Source organism: Gopherus evgoodei, chromosome 2 (assembly GCF_007399415.2).
Source record: "Gopherus evgoodei ecotype Sinaloan lineage chromosome 2, rGopEvg1_v1.p, whole genome shotgun sequence".
In the NCBI taxonomy this organism is placed as follows: domain Eukaryota; kingdom Metazoa; phylum Chordata; order Testudines; family Testudinidae; genus Gopherus; species Gopherus evgoodei.
The window spans coordinates 6,506,528-6,530,815 of record NC_044323.1 but is presented as its reverse complement, the minus strand read 5'-3'; the positions used below and the strand labels follow the sequence as shown (position 1 = coordinate 6,530,815).

The 24,288-nt window shown below is 44.1% G+C and overlaps 1 protein-coding gene and 1 long non-coding RNA gene across 3 annotated transcripts; one reads left to right on the top strand and one right to left on the bottom strand.

Moving 5' to 3' along the window:
* Positions 1-483: 483 nt before the first annotated feature.
* Positions 484-13,177, bottom strand: IBA57 (iron-sulfur cluster assembly factor IBA57). Of its 2 annotated transcripts, none has more exons than XM_030549877.1 (3): positions 12,731-13,177; positions 7,512-7,858; positions 484-3,939 (listed from the first exon to the last, which is right to left on the bottom strand). In XM_030549877.1, the coding sequence occupies exons 1-3, from the start codon at positions 13,075-13,077 to the stop codon at positions 3,545-3,547; spliced, it is 1,089 nt and encodes a 362-aa protein (XP_030405737.1). In that variant the 5' UTR covers positions 13,078-13,177; the 3' UTR covers positions 484-3,544. The 2 variants fall into 2 exon arrangements, with proteins under 2 accessions (XP_030405737.1, XP_030405736.1); XM_030549876.1 differs by lacking the exon at positions 12,731-13,177 and adding an exon at positions 9,050-10,682.
* Positions 13,101-21,121, top strand: LOC115645353. The gene is made up of 3 exons (XR_003998718.1): positions 13,101-13,189; positions 17,968-18,081; positions 20,173-21,121. It is a non-coding gene; the product is annotated as an uncharacterized LOC115645353 (long non-coding RNA).
* Positions 21,122-24,288: the final 3,167 nt, after the last annotated feature.

Genomic DNA, 24,288 nt, shown 5'->3' with positions numbered 1-24,288 from the left:
ACTCACTGCTCCTGTCCAATAGTGACAGGTAATCTGTAAAGAAAAACTGTTTGTTTTTTTTTAAATGAAGAAAAATGATGATCCCAAACTGCACGTGGAGATTTATATAAAAAGCACAAGGAGCTGCTTTATTGACCACCTACAACAATCCTTCTTGTGTACCTTCTTGCTCTTTAAGGTAGTAATGATATCATCCATTGCAGGAGAAATGGCAGAAAGTGAACTCCGTCTTGACAGGTAACAAGCCTTCCAGTTCATCTTTAACTTCCTGTTCTGGCAGTTAGAGGATGCTTAATTTAACATCTTGACATTGATCCAGAATGGGCTAAGACCACATTGACTACAGTGGGCATATGAGCAGACCCCTTCTTTGAAAACAAGTACATCTGCCAATCTAACGTACTACTATCACTGAAAAATAAAAGACCTTTGTCTATGCTGACTCCACCTAACCTACAGGCCAATCACACAGAAGCACCAATATTAAATCATTGACATAGCTAACTTTTAATGAGTAATTCCACAGATTCCTTTTATAGCAAGCCTGAGGAGTTTTAACAAATATTTTTCATATACATTTCACTTCACAGTAATGGCTACAGCAAGGCAATGACAAAATGCCCTTTGGACAAGAGTTATTTCAAACAAATATTAAACCGGGCTAGTTCATCATCTTGGGCCCCTTCCAGACCCATTCAATCAGGGCCCTACTCATTCATCCCCCTCACTCCTCTTCCACACACCTTGCTTCTGAGTTCACATTGATTTCTTTAAAAAAAACAAAAAACACACAGCTTCTATAAATTAGTTTAGGGTTAGAGGGGGGTGAGGAAGAGGCTCAGAGTAGGCCAGCCGGGGGAAGGGAGGTGCAAAGATGGGAAAAGTAGCCAAAGGGGCCCCAAATACTTGGGTGTAGGGTGACCAGATGCCCCGATTTTTGGGTCTTTTTCTTGTATAGGCTCCTATTACCATCACCCCTCGTCCTGATTTTTCACATCTGCTGTCTGGCCACTCCACTTGGATGCATGTTTGAGCACCCAGGAAGTCAGGCGGCTAGAGAAACCCCTAGTAAGAGCCAGCAGCAGGGACTAACCAGAAGGCCTTATTTGTGGGCCACATGAAGCTGTTGGAGGATGGGGGCAGTAGTGAAGAAAGTGAGGGCCTGGAGAAACCGCCTAGTTAAGGGCAAAAGAGTTAGAGTTAGACAGCTAGGAAGAACAGGACATGGAGTGTGGGTGGCAAGCAGGCCTCAAATCCATAGGGCACTGTACAGCACTGTCTTATAGAAGGCAGGATTGTTACTCCCTCCTGCATATCTATGGCACTATCCCCCATCCTTCAGAGGGAGCCCTCTATGGGGCTGAGATTCATGTAGGCAGGGAATGAGTGGAAATCTCACCTTGGGGAGGGGACATGTCCCTTCATTGGCTTTGAAGAGATTATGTGGGAACAGTCATATAGTCTGGGGGTTCGGCTGCCTCTTGATGGGTTTTGGTTTGTTGCTTGTTTTTTTTTTTTTTTTTAAAGAATCACAAGACACATGGTCCTAATATTTTATTTATGTGTTCTTAGTACCTTTATTTATGCTTGTCTACACACAAAGTTGTACTCTTTTACCTATTAACTATCCTAGTATATTTAAAGTGTTAGCATGGAGACACTTAAGCCTGGTCTACACTAGAAAGTTTTACTGGCAAAATTTTCCTTTTGGCAGCATAGTTTTGCATATGTCTCTACACTCAGGCCTCATCAACACTACAAAGTTAGGTCAGCTCAACTACGTCACTCAGGACTGTGAAAAAATTTATGCCCTATGCAACACAGTTAAGCCAACTTAGGCCCCAGTGTAGGTCACTGGAAGAATTCTTCTGTCAAACATACCTACCAACTCTCAGAGAAGTGGGATTACTACAGCCATAGAACAACCCCTTTTGTCACTGTAGCACGTGCCTACAACTACATAGCTGTGTCACTATAGCATTTCTAGCATATACGTACACTTATTTGTGATTTCTGCCAACCAAAATCTCAACATTTGCCGACAAAGTTAAACCAGTTATACTGGTGTAAAGTCGTTCATATCAATATAGTTTATTCCCATGAAGGATGGGAAGGCATCTATTTACAAGTATAATTGTGTGCAGACTAGGGGTTGTACTGGCATAGCTATTTCAGTAAAATATCACACCCTGACATGAAATAGTTAAACTGACACAAAACCAGTGCGTTGTTCAGGCTTTTATTATCAGTACCCTGGCCATGGCAGGGCAGCTCTGGGTATACTACTGATCATTGTGCTCCCTCTGCTGACCTTGCAGCAGTAGAGTGCATACTGATATTACAGCATCTGCATACATTGCTCGCCCATGTGGTCAAGTATTAAAAGCAAAATCCTTATTTCAAATGCAGAGTACAATCCATTCCTCTTCCTTCAGAGAGAGTTAACAGTAATGACAAAAAAAGTTCTCAGCCAGCCAGCAATTTAGAAGCAGTGCAGAGAGCCTGACGCAAAGAACGTTTACAGTGAACATTTTAGCCAGAGTGCAGCAAAAACACATGCTATTGAAAGAAATGGGCAGCACACACCTTTTAAAAAGCTTTACAATACCACAGAAATAATCCTGACATAAAAACATTTGACGCATACTGTGATAAAATTCCTATTCCCACCTCCCCTTTTGAGCATTTCAATATATGCAGCACTATATTCAGAATAAGTTTTGATCCATCAGGGCACCCTCACATAGAGTAGAGGCTGGATTCCTTAATGGCCGCACTGGACTGCTTAATAGTCCTCACCCATGCCAAGCCTCCTCCCTCTGCCCCAAGAGACTCTTCAAGCTATATGTAACCATCCAGTGTCGTGGGAGGAAACCAAAAACTCTCAGCAAAGCTCCCAGACACACAGCTGGGGAGCAGTGTCTCTGTGACAGGCTCCTCTGTGGTCCCTCGGAAGTCCATCTCTGCATAGCTGTGGGACCTTGGCTTTGAGTAAGCTAACCAGCTAGTGGAAATCAGTATAGAGATCTGCTCTCTACCTTGCAAATTCCCATGGGACTGATACAACCAGCAATAATTGGCCTGTCTTCACTCTCTTTGAGAGAGGGAAGTACGGTACAGGTCGCAGAGTGAGAGCATGGGCCATGGTGGCTGGGTCAGGATCTTCAGGGATGGAGTCTAGTTGCCCAGTACATGCCAAGTCTCCTTAATCTCCCTCCCCATACACCTCTTCCTTAAGGGGAAGCAAGCAGCAGGAACTCCACATGGTGAACTTTACAGACTTTGCTGAATATTTCTCTGCTCTCCTATGTGCTTCTCTACTTAGCCCTTGTTTTGTCAGTGACTCGCTGATGCATCAGGTTCCTTTTGCCTTTTGGCCCAGCTCCCAAGGACCCTTCTGTAACACACCCTGCTCAAGTGCTGCAAATAAAAGATAAAGACAAAAGGAAACTATGATAGAAGGGAGTAAGAGACTGAATGAACTTCCCAGCCTATCAGACAAAGTTTGTTAAGTAAGGCAGATGTGCAGCAGAGGATTCCTCATTTATTTGTTGGTAGTTTTTGGCCACCAATTAGGTATAGCTGCAGTAAGGTTCACACTAGTGTCACCTGGTAAATTGATATGCAGTGGCTCATTTATGTTAGCTAATCGCAGCAAAGCTATGCCAAGTTCATCTCCACCAGCCCGGTACTTGCCAGCTGACTTTCCCGATTCAGTTAAGATCGCAGCACCCTCGGGAATGCTTCCCAATGGCAAAGGGGCTGAAAGCTGCACTGGCAATAGGCGTTTACGGATGACACCCGTGTGGTGGGTCCTAGCTGTTAACTCCTGTCCGATATAACAGCCCTTGGTAAAACTGATTCCATTCATGTAGGCCAGGTTGGATTCCAGTGGTAAGGCTACTCCTGGGGGGATGTCTTTTACGCCTTCAGCTATTCCTGGGGGGGGAAATAAAAGTAACTGGTAAGTTTTGTCAGGCTCTCACAATACAGAGCACTTTTAGCATCTATCTTGTTCTCTGCAAACTGTAATTAAAAAAAAAAAAAGAAATAGTTTGAAGTTATTGGTTTTTCAATATGTTGGTTGGAGACCCAAGTTGACACCACTAGTAGTAACTGAGCAGGGCTAGCAAAGGCTGATTTAAAAAGTGAACCAAAAAGCTGTATTAGAGCCTGATCAACTGACATTTTGAGCATTCACGAGCACACTACTGAAAGGGAGAGCAGTCAAAACCAGGCAGGACTGGACCCAAATGAACCTATGTACATTTAATACAAAGGCCCATATCCTTTAGGGTCAATAAAGAGTTATTTTCGGTCATAAGCTATGTAATAAACATAGGATGGTCAAATGAAAATACCTCTTCAGCAATCAGCCCAATTATATTTTTTACCTTAAAAGTCAGGGCATACAGAGAAATAAAAAACATCCACTTAATGTTTCCATAAAGCTGTTATTAACTATTTTTTCTTTTTGACTATAATTTCTGATGAAGGATTATTGAAGGAAATACTTGGTGTGGATCCATTAAAAACTATGCACCCATCTGTATTTTGACCATAAATTCATTGTACTATAGGAGCTCAGACTCTAATATATTAAATACTTAAGGTAAAAATATAGTTTAACTGAAGTACTTCCTATTATTACCCAATAGGAGACTGATTTTCAGTGGGAGCTTCAGGTGCTCAGTATCTAAGAAAATTAGGCCGTAAGTCCTGTTCTTTATTTTTTAAACCTAGAACTGTGGTTTAACTAAGATAGGCTCTGATCCTGTCCTGCAATCTGATCTGGAAGGGCAGACCCTACAAAGTTTAAGGCCAAAAGGGGGGAATTAGATCATCTAGTCTGACCTCCTGTATATCACAGGCTATTAAATTTCACCCAGTTACCCCTGTATTGCTTCCAATAACTTAAGTTTGGCTAATGTGCATCTTCCAGAGAGGCATCCAGTCTTGATATGAAAACAGCAAGAGCTGGAGAATCCAGCACTTTCCTTGGTAGTTTGTTCCAGTGGTTAACCACCCTCCCTCACTATTAAGTTTGTGCCTTATCTTCAGTTTGAATTTGTCTGGCTCCAGCTTCCAGCCATTAGTTCATATTATGCCTCTCTCCACTAGGTTACAGAGCCCATTAGTACCTGGCATTTCCTCCCCGTAAAGGTGCTTATACACTAATTCTGTCACCTCTCCATTGTCTTTTTGATAAACTAAACTGACTGAGGTCTAGGTCTCTTGCTAGAAGACATTTTTCACCAGCTCTCAAATCATGTTTGTAGCTCTTTTACACAGCCTCTCTCGTTTTTCAAAATCTTTTTAAATATGTGGATAACAGTATTCCCGAGCTGGTCTCACCAATGCCAGACACAGAGGCAAAATCACCTCCCCATTCCTGCTCACTCACTAGTCTCCCTTATATCCAAGGATTACATTAGCCCTTTTGCTAATATCACACTGGGAGCTTATATTTTACTTGCTTGTGTACTATGACCCCTAGAGTCACTGCTTTCCAAGATACATTCCCCCGTTTTGGAAGCATGGCCTACATTCCCTGCTTCTCAATGTCTGGCTTTGCATTTGGCTGTTTTAAAATGCATTTTGTTTGAATGTGCCAAGCTTACCAAGTGCTCCAGATCCAGTCTGTATGACTGCCCTGTCCTCATTACTATTTATCTCTGTCAATCCTTGTGTTGGCCACAGCAATTTTATATTTACTTTGAGATCATTGATAAAGTGTTGAATAACATTGGACTGAGCACGAATCCCATTAGGACCAAACCCATTTAGTACTGATTTCCCAGTGACAAATACTTTGAAATCTGTCCATTTGCCAGGTCTTAAGCCATTTAATTATTGCTTTGCTGACATTCTAGACTGCTCACTTTTCTAAATCGGAATAGCATGCATTACTAAGTCAATTACCTTACAAAAATCAACCACACTTGTAATCTCATCAAAGAATGATATCAGGTTTGTTTGACGAGACCTATTTTTCATAAAACCACATTGACTGGCATTAATTATATTCCTATCCTTTCATTCTTTATCAATTGAATCCCATTTCAGATTTTCCATTCATTTGCCTAGGATTTCTCAGGCTAACCAGCCTATAGTTACTCAGATCATCTTGCTTGCCTTTTTTGAATACTGGCACAACATCAGCACTCTCCCAGTCTTCTGACATTTCTCTGACATTCAAAGATTAATTAAAAATTAACATCAGTGGGCAGAGAGCTCCTCACCCAACTATTTTAGGACCCTTGAGTTCAAGTTATCCAGGCCTGTTAATGCCTAGTGGATGATGTTTAACATCCTCCTTAGTTATTAATAGAATGGAAAGTACTTCATCAGACATATATGATGCAAGTACATCATTCTGCTTCTTTCCAAATATGGAGAAAAATATCTATTGAACATTTCTGCCTTTTCTGCATGATTATTAATAATTTTACCATCTCCATCGAGTTATGGGCCTATCCCATTTCTTGGATTTCTTTTGTTCCTAATGTATTTGATTTTAAGTAAAATCTCCTGCCAGCCACAGATTCTTCCCTGATGACTTTAACTCTCCTTATTATCTGCACTTCATATTAATAAATATAAATTAGAAGTTATCTATTCCTCCTTTTTCCTTTGGTTATATGTTGCTTTTTTACTTATAATTATTGTCTTTGCTCTGCCACTGAACCAGGATAGGCTTTTATCCAAAAGTGTCCTCTCTCTTGATTGTAGAATTGTGGCTTTTTGGCCATCTAATAAACTCTTCTTAAAGAACTCCCAATCTTCATTCATATTTTTCTGTCTAAATTTTCCCTACCCATCAACTTCATTCGTAATTTTCCTCAGCTTTGAGAAATTAGACCCTTTGAAGCAGCAAGAATATATACTACTTTTCTTCCTTTGCCCACATTAAATGCAACCTCCTGTCCACCGATTCATTTCATCTAATGCCTGGCAGGAGTCCCACGGAAGTTAACAGGACTCTGCATGGGCACAATAGTGAACCTCCACACGAGATTGCAGTAGCTTAGTTACCAACTCAAAGCAAATACATACGGGTTTGATAGTAAATTTCTTCATGAATCCAGTCATACATTTTTACTAAACAGGTCAAGTTCGGTTTTTTTTTTTCCCCACAGCAACAGGCAAACAAACAAGAAAGCACAGTTAATATTCCAAAAATAATCAAAATGACTCAAACCACAAAAATGTCTGACCATATGGAAACCAGTAATCCTATAGGCATGCCCACATCCATACATTTATTTAAAAACCCCAGCAGCTGGATACGGTATTCAAAATATAGTTATAGTTACTAAATCAAATTTAGTCCAAAAGTATTAAACAAGAGCCATATTTATTACCATGTCAACAAACACATTCAGACATCCAATACCTAGCATTTAACTTCTAGTGTCTTGCATTAATTCTTGAGTATGGAGTTCTCACAGTAACATACATCTCCCTCATTTTCCTAATTCACTAGTGTATAAAACTTAAATCGGCTTTACCTTGTTTGTACCTGTGCCTATGATAATCGCTAATATTTCCTATATGACTTCCAGGGACAATTTCTAGTGGATTTTCCTCTTTGTTTGTAATCAATCTCCAACCCATGACTTCTACTCTGGGATCAGGAGTTAAAACCAAAGTTTTGTCTGCACATTTATCAAGGGTACTGGAAACATCTCCAGACTGTTCCTCTGGGATAACTGCCCACAAAGAGAGATCAAGGCAGGGGGCTATGTTTACTTTCCTCCGGATCTTGTACAATTTCAAATGCTTTTGAACAGAATCCAGCACTGAGTAGTCACACTCCAGCAGGATATTTGGTTCCTCTTCTTGACTTTCATGAAGCCTGAAAAAGTAACACATACAACATTAAAAGAAACAGAAGAAGTAGTTTCACCAGAGCCTTTTACCTTTATCCTGAGCCAAGTCCAATGATATGCAGAATTTACTGAGTGCTACTAGTGCTGATATGGGCGGTGCTCAAGCTTTAGGACAACTATGAAATGTTTGCACCATACTTTTTTCTGTTAAAACAAAGAAATCAAACAAAATTGTAAAATTATATAGGAATGGAAATCTACACTTAGGCCATGTCTACATCTAAAATTTTGCAGCGCTGGTTGTTACAGCTGTATTAGTACAGCTGTATAGGGCCAGCGCTGCAGAGTGGCCACACTTACAGCAACCAGCGCTGCAAGTGGTGTTAGATGTGGCCACACTGCAGCACTGTTGGGCGGCTTCAAGGGGGGTTCCGGGAACGCGAGAGCAAACCGGGAAAGGCGACCAGCTTCGCCGCGGTTTGCTCTCGCGTTCCTGGAGCCACCCAGCAAACCGCAGGGAAGGAGACCTGCTTGCTCGGGGTTCCGGGACCGAGAGAGCAAACCGGGGAAGGAGACCAGCTTCGCCGCGGTTTGCTCTCACGTTCCCGGAGCCACCCAGCAAACAGCAGGGAAGGAGACCTGCTTGCTCGGGGTTCCGGGACCGAGAGAGCAAACCGGGGAAGGAGACCAGCTTGATTACCAGAGGCTTCCTCCTTCCACGGAGGTCAAGAAAAGCGCTGGTAAGTGTTTACATTGGATTACCAGCGCTGGATCACCAGCGCTGGATCCTCTACACCCGAGACAAAACGGGAGTACGGCCAGCGCTGCAAACAGGGAGTTGCAGCGCTGGTGATGCCCTGCAGATGTGTACACCTTCAAAGTTGCAGCGCTGTAACTCCCTCACCAGCGCTGCAACTTTCTGATGTAGACAAGCCCTTAGATTCCCCAAGTCCCACCAAATCTATTCAAGTTATTCTATTATTAGAAGGTCAACTCCTGCCGTCACTCTCAGTGATGCCAGTCGTGAGCACCCAATTGTCCACTGCTCTGACAAATGTGTTTTCACCCATGCCTGACCCCGTTCAATGAGTAGGAAAAGACTCCCAGTAAGCCATCATCTTACCCTCCTTCAGAGGCAGATTTACCATGAAACAAACAGTGCAGTGCCACGGGGTCCCCAATGACAGGGGCCCCTCAAAATGCAGGACAAATCTCACCTGGCAACCTGCCCCCGAGTTCCAGCCAGTAGCGCAGCAGGGCTCAGGCAGGCAGGCTGCCTGTATTCCGTGGCCAGTGGCCCCACGCCGCTCCCGGCAGCGTCTGGCTGCTGGCACATCTCTGTGTGCCCCTGGTGGGGGGGAAAGCGGCTCCACGTGCTGCTCCTGCCCCAGGCAGCACATGGAGACCTGCTGCCCCCTTCTCCCCAAGGGGCACACAGAGACGTGCCAGAGCAGTGCAACAAGGCTATGACGGCTCCCCACCTATGCTGCCTGCCTCCCTCCCTCCATGCCATGCTACTTCTGGAAGTGGCCGGCATGTCCCTGCGGCCCCTGAGGCGAGAGGGAGAGGGGATGTCTCTGCGCATTGCTCCCGCCCTGAGCGCCGACTCCGCAGCTCCCGTTGGCTGGGAACTGTGGCCAATGGGAGCTGTGGGGGTGGCACCTGCGGGCAGTGGTGTGCAGAGATCCCTTGATCCCCCCTGCCTAGGAGCCGCTGCCACAGGGGTGTGCCAGTCACTTTGGGAGCCACACTGCCCAAGATAAGTGCCGTCCCCCTGATCCCTCCCACACATGAACCCCATTCCTCAGACCAGAGCCCGCACCCAGCACCTAAACTCGCTCCCAGAGCCCGACCCCCACACTTCCTACTGCACCGCAACCCTAGTCAAGGCACCTCACTTTATTTTCATTTACTACCTATTACTTATAATATAGGAGGAGGATGAAAAAAAAGAATGAAAAACGGAGGGTAGGAAGATAAGAGAGAACATTCTTTTTCTTGTCTGGGTCCCCAGGGGGGTGGCCCCAAAAGTGAAACTGCGCACAGGGCCCTACTAACTCTAAATCTACCACTGCCCTCCTTGAAGTCCCTCCTCAAAACTTATGTCTTCCATAATGCATAGATTAAACTGTAATCTAAGAACAACTAGGAAGATGAAGCCTGTGATCACTACTTTTGAATAGCTAAGAATTGCACAAATTCTATTATGTTAGTTATCCTGTTTCCCCTACCCTGGCCTTCTTGTTCACATCATCCACTTGTTATGGGCAGCAACTGTGTATTTTTGTACAGTGCCTATCACAATGGGTGCTGACCTCTCTATGCCTTTTATGCACTACCACAATATAAATGTCAATTAATAGTAACTGAGCTGAGAATATCCAAGGCCCCATTTGTCACTGCTTACAATTATGTAAAGGAACTGTGAAATGTTGCCATTCTACTTCGGTAGCAGTTTAAACCAAGTTTGCACAGATGTAAATGATTGCATAAGGCAGTGGAAAAATCAAAGCCAGTATGTTCATATATCATCATAGCACATTTTTAGAGTTGGTGCTTCAGTACTATAGTGAGGGATACATTAGAAATGGGCACCTTATTATTATTTATTTACATTGTGATAATGCCTGCAGACTCCAATCAGCAATCAAGAGTCCATTGTGCTGGCACTATTTACAGATTTAAAAAAGACACTTAACTATGATCAACTGCATGAAACATCTTGGGGGATTATTGTATGGAAATACACAAAAATTCTTAAATAGTAAGGACAGGAATTACCTCTGAAGAACAGAAGTGAAGGGAGAACAAAACAATATAAATTAATTTAAATGGAGAAGGATGAGATCTTTCAGCCACCTTTTTTTTTTTTTTTTTTTTTTTTTTTTAAGAACAAGAAAAGCTAAACTAATGCACATTGTAGGACTGATATGGCCCTGATCCTGCAAAGACTTACACATGCGCTTGACTTTACATACTGTAAGTGGTCCCATTGATTTCAGCATCACTAATGTATAAAGTTGACCATGGACAAAGGCAAGATCAGGCCCTGTAACATAAGTTATGCCTAGTTGATATTAAAAGGCCACCACCATTTTTCAACAGGATTTTTTCCTTAACAGTTATTCATAATAAACCACCATTGTAAACGTGAAACAAAGAAATCTCTCCCTCCATGGCATACTAGTTTACTATTGTAAGGTTGCTTTAATTTGCAATGGGCGCATGACTTAAGTTACCTTTTTTAAAAATTCACACTAGATAATTTAAGAAGGCCCCAAATGAGCAAGATGTGTAGATTCTAGGACTGGAAGGGACCTCGAGAGGTCATCAAGTCCAGTCACCTATCCTCATGGCAGGACCAAATGCTGTCTAGACCATCCCTGTTAGACATTTATCTAACCTACTCTTAACTATTTCCAGAGATGGAGATTCCGCAACCTCCCTAAGCAATTTATTCCAGTGTTTAACCACCCTGACAATTAGGAACTTTTTCCTAATGTCCAATCTAAACCTCCCTTGCTGCAGTTTAAGCCCATTGCTTCTTGTTCTATCCTTAGAGGCTAAGATGAACAAGTTTTCTTCCTCCTCCTTATGACACCCTTTTAGATATCTGAAAACTGCTATCACGTCCCCTCTTCTCTTTTCCAAACTAAACAAATCCAATTCTATGCCATTATATGCCAGCAATGCCCCTCTGCTATGTACATCGGACAAACTGGACAGTCTCTACGGAAAAGGATAAATAGACACAAATCAGATATTAGGAACGGCAATATACAAAAACCTGTAGGAGAACACTTCAACCTCCCTGGCCACACTATAGCAGATCTTAAGGTGGCCATCCTGCAGCAAAAAAACTTCAGGACCAGACTTCATAGAGAAACTGCTGAGTTTCAGTTCATCTGCAAATTTGACACCATCAGCTCAGGATTAAACAAAAACTGTGAATGGCTTGCCAACTACAGAACCAGTTTCTCCTCCCTTGGTTTTCACACCTCAACTGCTAGAACAGGGCCTCATCCTCTCTGATTGAACTAACCTCATTATCTTTAGCTTGCTTGCATTATATATATATATATATATATATATATATATATATACACACACACTACATGCATCCGATGAAGTGGGTATTCACCCATGAAAGCTCATGCTTCAAAATGTCTGTTAGTCTATAAGGTGCCACAGGCTTCTTTGCTGCTTTTCCAATTCTTTCAGCCTGCCTTCATTGGTCATGTTCGCTAGACCTTTAATCATTCTTGTTGCTCTTCTCTGGACCCTCTCCAATTTCTCCACATCTTTCTTGAAATGTGGTGCCCAGAACTGGACACAATACTCCAGTTGAGGCCTAATCAGCACAAAGTAGAGTGGAAGAATGATTTCTTGTGTCTTGCTCACAGCACACTTGTTAATGCATCCCAGAATAATGTTTGCTTTTTTTTTGCAACAGCATCACACTGTTGACTCATATTTAGCTTGTGGTCCACTATAACCCCTAGATCCCTTTCTGCCGTACTCCTTCCTAGAAAGTCTCTTCCCCTTCTGTATGCGTGAAACTGATTGTTCCTTCCTAAGTGGAGCACTTTGCATTTATCTTTGTTAAACTTCATCCTGTTTACGTCAGACCAATTCCAAAGCAGTTGCAATCCCTCCCAGTTTGGGGCATGATTAAACACATGCTTCATTTAAATTACACCGATTTCCAAGCCTTAAATGTTTTCCTCTATCAGCTCTTAAATTAACTTTTCACTCTACCAAATTTGGCCAAGTTATACAATTAGAGCCACTATATCCACAGCTAGCAAACTCATCGGCTCCCATATTAGCAACATACTGGTTGCATACTGGAGCAATAGTCTCTTCCAAGTCCCCCCACCGCTTTGAATTGGTCTCACCTGTAGAGGATGAGATCATAGAGGCACCGGCCCTGCACGTTGAGCGCATGCGTGTACTGAGCGCGTGGCGGGGGCGAGGTCAGTGGCGAAGGAGCCCCGCCCTCCTGGGGATGGTCCGCTCCACCCCACATCAGTCGCGCCACGTCATTAGTGAGCAGCCCCTGCAAGAACGTGTCCGCCTCGGGTCCCTGCACGCGCAGGAGCGCGCGGCTGAGCGGGAAGCACCGAACAGCCGCGGGTGGGGGAGGGGCACCCCCGCTGAGCCGCCTCATCCCTCCGCCCCCACCTAGCCCCCGGGGGGGCCGGCGGGGTGGGCCTAGCACCGCCGCGCCCGCCCTCAGCAACATGGTGACGAGAGAGACGGGGGCCCGTCAGGGCGGACCGACGGGAGCAACCGCTGTAGGAGCCGCAGCCGCCATCTTGCGCCTGTCAGCTTGGGAGCGAGGCGGCGCGCGGGTGGTAAGAAAACGCTCCTCCCCCCTGAGGTAGCCACGCCCCCCGCAGCCCTGCGGGGTGGAGCTATGGGGCCAGCGAGGGGCGCCTCAGGCCCCACTTGCCCTGCTGCCCTCTGGGCCCCCAGTGGACCTGGGGAGTTCAACCCCCCAAGCAATAGCCGGCCTGGGAGGCTCCTGTTGCCCTGACACTGACCCCTGCCTGGTAGGTAGCAGCTCCCCAGCTGTGTACCAGCTGCTGCTCTGGCACCTCCCGGAGAGTGGCCCCTGGCAGCCGACAAATATCCATCGCATGAGCCAACACTGCCCCTTCCCCGCAGCGTGGGAGGCTTTCCAGGCCGAGCCCTCAAAGCACTTGGCAAAGGAGGTCAGTATTGCCATTTTAGAGGTGGGGAAACTGAGGCACAGAGGTGCCCAAGGTCACCCAGCAGACCAGTGACAAAACTGGGTTTAGAAGCCAGGTCTCCTTGAGTCCCAGTCTAATGCTCAAGCTGCTAGGCTGATAGGACCCATCTTTGTTGTAAAACTTGGCACTTGGCTCATATGTAACCAGAACAAAGCATATGCTTCACTTTCTTTGAATATGTTTGGCTTTGAAGTAGTCAGGGTTAAATTGCAAAGCTTGTCCTGAGTAGGTGCAGTTCTGACATACGGCTCTACATAGTACATATCTTCTGACTAAAACAACTGGGATCATCTGTTTGTGCCATCTTTCTCCTGCGCTCTGAGAATTGATCAGCCATGTGGTAGGGCTTGGAAGGAGGAGGATGTGTTTTGGACCTAGAGGTGGTTTGTTTTGTTTTGTTGTGGTTGTTGTTCAACATGTTTCTATATACCTGCTAAGGAACTCAGACACTCTGACTGCATTGCTATTAACTCTAGAGAGAGGATATATGATTGGTGGGATCACATAAGACCTATATTATTCTCCAGTCACCAAGGGGCATTCATGGAACTGAGGTACATCTTATCTAAAGAAGCAAAGGGAAGTGACTCAAGTAAAATCAATTTAGTATTTGTGCTTATGATTCCTGTGGGGCCTGGGCCTCTCCCTGCTTGTCCATTTCCATTGTCCCTCTGGCTCTTCAATGTGTTGCTTAATCTTTTCCAGACTTCTCTGCTGTTCCTTTAATCACTGGAGCAGGTACATACAAATCTTCCTGAGTACTCAGTGGCTAATACACTGGAAAATGCCACCATTCAAAGGGTTACGCTTTTCCAACTGTTTTTTTACTGCTCCCTAGCTCTCGCTGCTGCCTCCCCTCTGCTGGGGCCTCTCCTCGCTATTCTTTTAAACTCTTCTTCCTTATATGCTCCCTGAGCCTTGTTTAATTCTCTTTTTAATTCTGCTTCCTGGCATTCTGCTTTTTCCTGCTCTACCAGTTGCCTTCCTGGATGCCTGACTCTTAATGCTGGCTCTCCAGCATTTCCCAAGCTTTCTGCTGCACTCTAAGCTGTCCGCTACTCCCCTAGGCTTAAATGAAAACTGAAGCGGAACATTATCAAAAGCTTCTTTGCTAACACACTGTGGTATTTGATGGTAATGTACAGAATGTTTAATAAAGAAATAAAAAATCCGCTGATGGAAGTGTCTTGTCAAAATGATTTGCCAATGTGAAGGTGAGAGCTAAAAATCACCATTCCTTGGCTCATGAATACTAGACTAACTCTAGGGGAAATATATGCTAAGAGCATATATGATATGATAGCCTTGCTTTAAACTCCAATTCATTACAGTGGAATTCATCTCCCAGACTTAAAAAATGTTGTTCAGTCATCTCTAAAGGCTTGTGCTCTGTTCCTCCTCCCCCTGCCCCAGAAGCTTATTCTCTGTTCTTGGAACATGTATGTTTAACTCAAGACAGCAAAAGTTATCCCTTATCATCTCAGAGCAAGACATTTCAAAACTGGAAAAATAAAATTATTAGAACTGACAGAAGCAACTAAATATAGGCTGCCACTCAGCCCTGAACTACTTATTTATATTACAGTAGCGACTACAGCTCCATCTGAAATTGGCACCCCATTGTGCTAGGTTAGGGGTCCCCAACGCGGTGCCCGCAGGGGCATATAAATGCATCCGCATCCTGGCCGGCAGGAAATTCGGCGGCATTTTGGCGGATGCTCCACTACCGCCACTGTCCTTCGTCTGGCGCCCACCAGACGAAAAGGTTGGGGACCACTGTGCTAGGTGATAAACATATACATAGTTAAGAGAGGTTTCAGAGCAGCAGCTGGGTTAGTCTGTATCTGCAAAAAGAACAGGAGTACTCGTGGCACCTTAGAGACTGAAGGTATGGCTACATTTGGAATTTCAAAGCGCTGCCGCGGCAGTGCTTTGAAGTGTGAGTGTAGTCAGAGCGGCAGCGCTGGGAGAGAGCTCTCCCAGCGCTGCATGTAAACCACATCCCTTACGGGTGTAGCGTACAGCGCTGGGAGCTGTCCTGATTACACTGACGCTTTACAGTGCTGTATCTTGCAGCGCTCAGGGGGGTGTTTTTTCACACCCCAGTTGCAGTGCTGTAAAGTGTGAGTGTAGCCAAGCCCTAACACATTTGAGCGTAAGCTTTTGTGGGCTGATGAAGTGTGCTGTAGCCCACGAAAGTTTATGCTCAAATAAATTTGTTAGTCTCTAAGGTGCCACAAGTATTCCTGTTCTTTTTATAGTTAAGAGAGAGTCTCTGACCTTGAGCTTACAGTTTAAATAGACAAGACAGACACGAGGTGCAAGAGGGAATGGCAGAGTGAAGGGAAAGTGACTTACCCAAGGTCACACAGCAGAATAGTGATAGAGCCCAGGTTTTCTGACTCCCAGTCCAGTGCCTATCCATGCTGCCTCAGAGCTTTTCTGTCCTCTACAGGGATCTCAGGACAGTACAGGATGTTTTATACCATGTTTGGTGTCATCAGCCAGGCACAACAAGTAAGGGCATGTCTACACTTGCCATTTAACATGGAAAAAGTCCCTTTTTAGCACAAAAGCTGTGGGAGCGTCTACACTTGCCAAAAGAAAACCACCTCCACAAGAGCTGTACAGCTCTTACAGGTGATGTGCAAGTGAAGACACATCCTTCCTGTTTACAGAGCTTTAGCCTCCACAGGATATCCCATAGTGCCCTAGCGCCCACTCTGGCCAGCAGCTCTGCTGCTCTGATGTCAGGTAAACAGACATCCACCTGTCTCTCTATAAAGCCCTGGGAACTTTTGAAACTCCCCTTCCTGTTTTCTTGGCGAGTGCTCACTTATCATCTGGCCAGGTGACAATGCCTGTTCCATGGAGCAGACGATCCCCTGCTTGGAGCAATGCTAAGCTACTGGAGCTAATCAGTGTTTGGACAGAGGAGGCTGTACAGGGATGCAGGTTGCCCTGCGATTACCTTCTGCCCCTGCTTCCCACAAGACCTATTGTCAAAATGGAGAGAGCTGCACTGTGGGATAGCTGCCCTCAGGGTGCTGTTCTCATCAGGGATGGAAGTGCTGCAAATGTAAACACGCTGACACCTGTGGAAGTGAGTACACAAACCAGTGCTTTTCTTTCACCAGTTCACTATCACTGTTGAAACTGACAGCGCAAAAACTCCTGGGATCTTGTGGAGCTGACAGGACAGAGCTCCACAAACTGTGAGGTGTGCCCCTCAAGGGGAATGGAGGAATGTTTGGGGGGGCCTGGGCCAGCCCCCATGAGGGGAGGGAGGGCAACGCTGAAAAATGTGGGGACCATGATGATAGGAGGCATATCATGGTTGCAGCCACTTGTGAGCTTCACCATGCTAGTGTTCCACTGAACTCAAAGCCATAAAAGGGGCTGATCCTGCAGGTGCTGAGTGCCTCTCCCCTCCACTGCTTGACAGGGAGCAGACCTTGAATTTAAATGGTACGTAGCCCCTTGTATTGGCCCTCTGCAACAGGGGTGAAGTTCCCTCTGCAGTAGCTGCCGTTGTGTGCCAGCTTTAGCAGCGTAATAGAGCAACAGCCCGACCATTACCACAAGTCACAGCTTTCTCTGGCATGCAGCCTTGTCCGGTTGCAACAGATTTGCAGCTACGATGGTTTTGACTCCCTTTTTAAATGGCTGCCCTTGAGCTGCAGCCAGTTTCCTCCCGTTGCCCACTTTTGAAGGGCATAGCTTTTTTCCTCCCTTTCAATGCGGTGTTATCTGGCTTTTAATTCTGGTTAGTGCACGGGGTGTTCCCAGATGAAAGCAGACACTTGTTAGGCAGCTGCATAAACAGAAAAAAACAATGTTGAGAAGAAACAAAAAAAACGGCCTGCGGGTGTGATTTTAGGTGACCTTGGACACTCCAACAGACACATTCTGCTGGGTTATTAGCATGAGTTAGCAAGCTTCTAGCCAATATGGAAATACTAGCATTGGTAATGAGGGTGAACGCTGGCAAGGAAAGGCAGAGAGGCAGGATGATGTGAGAGCTGGTGAACTGGACATACATGAGAATTTTTTGAGACTCCTTGCCTCAGTTTCTCCACCTGTAAAATGATGTTCACTAGGCGCATTTTGGGTCTTAACTGAGGACAAAGGTCCAGATCCTCAAAGTTATTTAGGCTCCTAACTTCCAGTTGAGCTGAGCCAAAGTGCTTCGGGCTCCTTGAATGGAAGGTGCTAACTATGTACAAATTGTTATAAATGTTGGCAATTGCAAGATCATATTGAACTATCTATTTTCATGTACCCTCCCCCTTTCTTCCCCTTGGTGCATAGCGACATGTGTTATGAGCTGCCTTTCTTCTGAAGGATAAAGCTAGGTCTTTTTTTCTATCCTTGCACAGAGGTGGGAGAGGGGTTTCTAAAGATTTCAGCAGGCCGTAGGATGGAGAGGAACCCCCTTCTTCCTACAGTTTGAGTTCTATGGTGATGATGACTTCTTCGCTGCTGCCCACAAGGTGCTTCATCTCCATTGCTCCACAACCTTAAGCAAACAGGGCCTAATCCTGCAGGGTGCTGACCCCCTCCACCTATCACTGTTCTAGAGAATGGCAGGAGCAGATCCTGAGGGACTGCAGTTACACCTGACTCTCCAGAAGCCACTGCAAAGGGGGAATGGCATATATTTGGAATCACAATCAGTCTTAAATGTAAGGGGTTTATTAAAGAACACAGGACTAACTATAGACTGGGGTCGGCAACCTTTCAGACGTGGTGTGCCGAGTCTTCATTTATTCACTCTGGTTTAAGGTTTTGAGTGCCAGTAATACATTTTAAAGTTTTTAGAAGGTCTCTTTCTATAAGTCTATAATATATAACTAAACTACTGTTGTAGATAAGGTTTTTAAAATGTTTAAGAAGTTTCATTTAAAATTAAATTAAAATGCGTAGCCTCCTGACTGGTGGCCAGAATCTGGGCAGTGTGAGTGCCGCTGAAAATCAGCGCATGTGCTGCCTTTGGCACGCGTGCCATAAGTTGCCTACCTCTGCTATAGACAAACAGCCTTCCCATAGCTTGAGTTTCAGCACTGTCCTTGTTTACCAGACACCGCACCCTGTCTGGAACACAATACAGGATTACACAGAGACATCTAGTACCTGAACAATACTGCATGTAAACATTGGCATGGAGGGGGAAGTTCCTTTTGCAGGGCCTATATCTGTGCTCCCACATGAAACCTAAAGGTTAGCGAAGGTCTAGCTTTGGCTTATTGCATGATCCTAACCTTCACCCAAGCGGTATAAAAAAATCATGGTACATAAAAGGCTTTTTTAATGGGAACAGTGAATGACAGAAAATTCTATAAAAGCAGCAAAGAATCCTGTGGCACCTTATAGACCAACAGATGTATTGGAGCATGAGCTTTCGTAGGTGAAGACCCACTTCGTTGGATGCATGAATAGAAACATTCTATTCAATCAGAGAAAGCAAAAGTCCAACATCAAGTGGGCTAATTTCTGAGCCGTTATTTGACTTTCTGGTTTTTGTGGCTTTGATTCATATTTTCCCGGCTTTCGCATGTTTGCATTGAAGTCAGTGAAAGCAGCATTAGCAATATTTCTGCTGTTTCTGCATTACCTTTCAAAAAGGGAAATTAAATTTACCTGCAACATCCAAACTTTTAGTAAGTGTGTTTTGTTTCTTTTTATCCAGCAACAATTAAATATTTTTCACAGCATATCAGCAAAAATAACTGCAGCTACAGTTGAATGAGGATTTTGTTAAAATAACTTCTTTACAAACAATAGGACTGGGAGCCACATTCTGATCTCAGTTATGCTGTAGTAAATCAAGAGTAACTTCACTGAAGGCAACTGGCTTACTCTGGATTTACACCAGTCTACCTGAGAGCAGAATATAGGCCTAAAGGCTCAGTCCTGTTAGGTACTGAGTGCCCTCAACTCTGAGTGAGATCCCTGAGTGAGATTACTGGGGGCTAAGAGCACCCACTCCCTTGCAAAATTGTCCTCTAGAAGTGAGTTGGTTAAAGCAAAAACTGATCTGCTAATCTTGAGACATAGGTGCCAAAAACACTTTATTGCTGGAGTGACACCAGAGATTTCAGTGGGATGAATTTGGCAGAAGTTGAATTAGTATAGCTGAGAATCTGCCTTTCAGTATTCTCGCTCGTGTCCACGCAAATAAACACTAATTTAACCCTGCATTGCTCCAGTTGATTTTAATGGATTTGCAGTGGTGAATCAAGCCCACAGATCTTTCCCAGCCATCGCTCTTTTCCATCACCTCTCCAGGACACTAGAGAGCTAATGGGGGCATTATGACAAGTAATGGGCTAGGATTTTCAACCAAGTGAGCTGATGGCATTTGATTTACTCAAATGCCAAAACTACTTGCTGCACTGACCCTTGTCATCTGTTACCACTCTGACTGTTCCTGCTTCTTGGCTAGAAATGACAGAGGAGCGCTGGGGCAGTTTCCTGTCAGTGCTTGCCATCAGCTCTCATTTTTCATCCTGCAGCACGTGCCTCAGACTTTCAGTTCTTGGTGACTTAAAAAAATATTTGATTAACCTTTTTTTTCCCTCTAGGATCTCAGCCAATTCTGAGGCAGAGAGAATCATACTTTGCTAGGGAGCTGTGCTGCTGAACACTGATGTTTCTTGGGCCAGATACTGCCACCCTTACTCTTGCTAAGTAACACCTGACTCTGTAAGTATGCCAGCTGATGATGATATACTACGCTAGGCCAGGTTTTGCCATCAGTGTAGCGTTTGGGCCTGACCCTTTATGCTTCAAGCAATAAGCTTGGCATTATATAGCCGTAAAGGGTGGTCGCTTTCTTCCATGTATAAAACACACCTATTGAAACACTTTCCAATCCTTTCTTTTTTACTGTCTCTGAATTCACTGGTTCAACACAACAGGTACAGAACACACGTCTGATTGACAAAAATGCCTGACTGTCCCGATGTAGCTACAGTGTCAACCAAGTTAACAGTGTTGTTTGTTTGAAAGACTGCCATCCCTGTACTGTGCTTAGTGTGTGGGGGAAAAAGAAATGTACCACTTGTTGGAATCATACAGGCTAAGCCATGTCACTTTATACACATCTCTTTAATAAAAGACAGTTGGCCAAATCCATCTCTCGTGTAATTCACTGAAGTCAAGGCAAATGCACTGGGGTGAATTTGAACAGTTACAATGAAAAATGGTGGAAATACTCCACTTTTTATAACTCCAAACTAAAACAAATACTATAAATGCTGCAGGCTGCCTGTCCTATGAGGGATTATATTGCTTTAATGGCAGCCAGTCTTTCCAGTTCTATATTTGGGTTATAATGGCTTCCAGGCTTATAATGCCAGTACAACCGCCTGTAGCTTCAACCACCAGGGGTTTAGCCTCCAGGTTTGGTCCTACTAAACGGGCAGCTCAGTACTGGGCTTTTGACAAATCACCCTCTAAGTCAGGGGTTGGCAACCTTTCAGAAGTGCTGTGCCGAGTCTTCATTTATTCACTCTGATTTAAGGTTTTGCATGCCAGTCATACATTTTAACTTTTTTAAAAGGTCTCTTTCTATAAGTCTATAATATATAACTAAACTATTGTTGTATGTAAAGTACATAAGATTTTTTAAATGTTTAAGAAGCTTCATTTAAAATTAAATTAAAATGCATAGCTCCCTGGACTGGTGGCCAGGACCCAGGCAGTGTGAGTGCCACTGAAAATCAGCTCGCGTGCTGCCTTCGGCACGTGTGCCATAGGTTGCCTACTCCTGCTCTAAGTTTTCTACAGTCAGTAGCGTAATCTCCAGATTTGTTTGTTCTGTTAGTAAATCCGTCTCAGGATCTGCAAACTCAGACATGCCACTGCTAGTTTAGACTGGAGAAGGAGGAGGTCTACAGGAGTGTGGAAGAAGCTCACCATCTGTGTTTTCAGGCAAATTCTGCTTAGTTACACTGGTGTAAATCAAGGATAACTCTGCCTTAATGGAGCTACCCATTTCCTAATTAGCTAGAGGACAGTGCTGTGGCTGAATGATGGGAAGCTACAGCAGCATAAAGCAACCTGAGAAGCATCGGCTCTCTAGCTGGGGAATAGCACCTGTATGAGAAGGTTCCCTATCTGCGCTCAGACTGGCAGAAATGCTCTAGAGCGCAGGAGTGCTGGGGATCAGAGTCAGGTCATCTGTTGCCTCTCCCGCAGCACGACACTTTGGCGGCATTGCTATCAACAGCAGTGGTTTCCTCTTTAGCCCTAGTTTGAACCATGACATGGGCAAAGTTTATTTTGGGTCGGGTCTGTTTTCACTGTAGAGTGCAGTAGACAGAGCAAAATGCAACAAGCACCTACATGTCTCCCCAGAAAGTTTCAATAATGATTTCTGAAAGAGCACACAAGTGGATCATTAGCTGCAAACAGCTCCGAAAGTGACCATAGCCAAAGGACAGAGCAATGGGAGCTATTCCCATTGCAGGGGAGAGTTTTGTACTTAGAAAAGATTTGTGAATGGAAGTAATTTACGGACCAGATTCTTGGCGTAAAATCGATCCACTAACTTCAGTAGATCAGTGCTGCTTTACCCCAGTAGAAGATCTGGTCCTTAGCAAATAACTTCATTGTAGTTTTAGCGTGTCATAGTCGTGGGAAGAAGAGATTTAGTGTTACTCATCACTCATTAGTTCCCCTCCACTGTGATGCCATTTCTGTGAAGAGCAATGCAGTGGAACTTAGTTTCACCCCTGGCAATTTGCCACGGCCCAGATGTGAGACACAGACCCCAATGGAGCATCACCAAAAAAGACAGTGCGGGATTATAGCCCTTAATGTGGCATACAAGACACTCACTAAAGGATTAATCTGTAAAGGCTGTAGCCAGCGACAGTGTCAAGCTATATGCAGCCACTGAAGATTGATTCTGATAATGTATCACTTGTAACTTGATGCCCTGCTGGTGACCTTAGTTGACCAGTGGACTTTTTATCTCTTAGGTTTTCCTGTACCACCCATCACTGTTGTAAATCAGCATTGAGTGAGTAAATGCTGTTGTGCACTGTGAACTTCATAAAATATACTTTCCTGGATCTAGGAAGGTTTACTTGATGGGCTTATTTTGTTGTTCCGGTTGGAAGAGTGGAAAAGTAACACTACAACTGGTCAAAAAATGGAGAAAATAGTGGATTTTTCCACCGTGTTTTTCATCAAAATTTTCCGATCATCTGTAGAACTGATTAGAGTTTTGTGAGAAACCATTGGAGGTTTCCAGGCTACAGTTTGTGGGTGATCATCCTTTTAATGGGAAGGGCAAAGGTAGTAAATCTTTAACAAAGTTAATATCCCTCCCAAGTGATTTCCATGGATTTGAGTTAGAGGGTCACAAATATCCGTGAGTTTTAAGCAGCCTGAATAAATATAATTTTCCCTGTAATGTAGCTAGATTCTGCTCACTCAGTACCTCTGAAGTCCTATCTCCTCCTAGTTGTCCAGCTGAGGGAAAAACAGGATAGACAAGATCTGAATTTCTAATATAAAACTTAAGCAGAAACATGTATATGAAAGAAGGGGGGAAATTGTTAACGTAAGCTTTTCTCCCCTTTTACTGGTCACCTTTATGCTAAATCAACATTTGGCTTAATCTGCTCCACTATTCTTTTTCTATAACCTGCAAAAAAAATTGTGGTTCTGGCTACACAGAAGATCTATCCAGTGGCTTAAATTTTCAAAAGTGATTTGTATGCAGCAATTTTGGCTGCTGAATTTGAGCCACCTTGAATGGGTCCAGTTGCTAAATCAGGCCCCTTTAAGATGTCCCAAGTTGGGTCCTCAAAACTACTAGTCACTTTTGAAAATTTAGGCAGTTTTCCACCTTACTTCAGCTCAATGCCTAAAGGAGTTGTAGGCAATGCCTCTTAGCACAGAGAGCAGAATACTGGTAACCAGCTGTCATAAACAGATAGCTAAGGGTTAATGTCTCTTTCACCTGGAAAGGGGTAACAAACAACACCTGACCAAAGGACCAATCAGGAAACAAGACTTTTTCAAATCTGGGTGGAGGGAAGTTTTGGGTGTGAGTTCTTTGTCTTGGGTCTGACCCTCTCGGTTCTGAGAGTGATTTTTCTATCTCCTGGCTTTCTAATCTTCTGTTTCCAAGTTGTAAGTACAAGAATAGTAAGACAATAGGTTTATATTGTTTTCTTTTGTATTTACATGTGTGTAGTTGCTGGAATGTTTTAAATTGTATTCTTTTTGAATAAGGCTGTTTATTCATTTTTCTTTTAAGCAATTGACCCTGTATATTGTCAACTTGATACAGAGCCTATTTTTAATGTCCTTTTTCTTTCTTTTTATATAAAGATTTCTTTTTAAGACCTGTTGGAGTTTTTCTTTAGTGGGGACTCCAGGGAATTGAGTCTGCAGCTCACCAGGGAATTGGTGGGAGGAAGAAGTCAGGGGGAAAATCTCTTTGTGTTAGATTTACTAAGCCTGACTTTGCATACCCTCTGGGTGAGGGGGAAGAGAGATTAGATCTCTCGGTACTTGTGTTTCCAGGACTGGAAGCAGGGAATCTCCTAGGGTCGTCCAGGGAGGGGAGCCTGGGAGGAAGTAACAAGGAAACAAGGGGAGGGGGTTATTTCTCTTTGTTGTAAGACTCAAGGCATCTGAGTCTTGGGGGGCCCCCCAGGGAAGGTTTTGGGGAGACCACA

What these genes read in the sequence shown, in the direction of transcription:
- IBA57 (XM_030549876.1), bottom strand. Translation starts at nt 9,633, where the DNA reads ATGGGGTTCATGTGTGGGAGGGATCAGGGGGACGGCACTTATCTTGGG. An exon ending in ACTCGGGGGCAGGTTGCCAG is followed by an intron (nt 7,859 to 9,049) that starts GTGAGATTTGTC and finishes TTACTTTTTCAG; the next exon opens with GCTTCATGAAAGTCAAGAAG. An exon ending in TAGGCACAGGTACAAACAAG is followed by an intron (nt 3,940 to 7,511) that starts GTAAAGCCGATT and finishes TTCCCCCCCCAG; the next exon opens with GAATAGCTGAAGGCGTAAAA.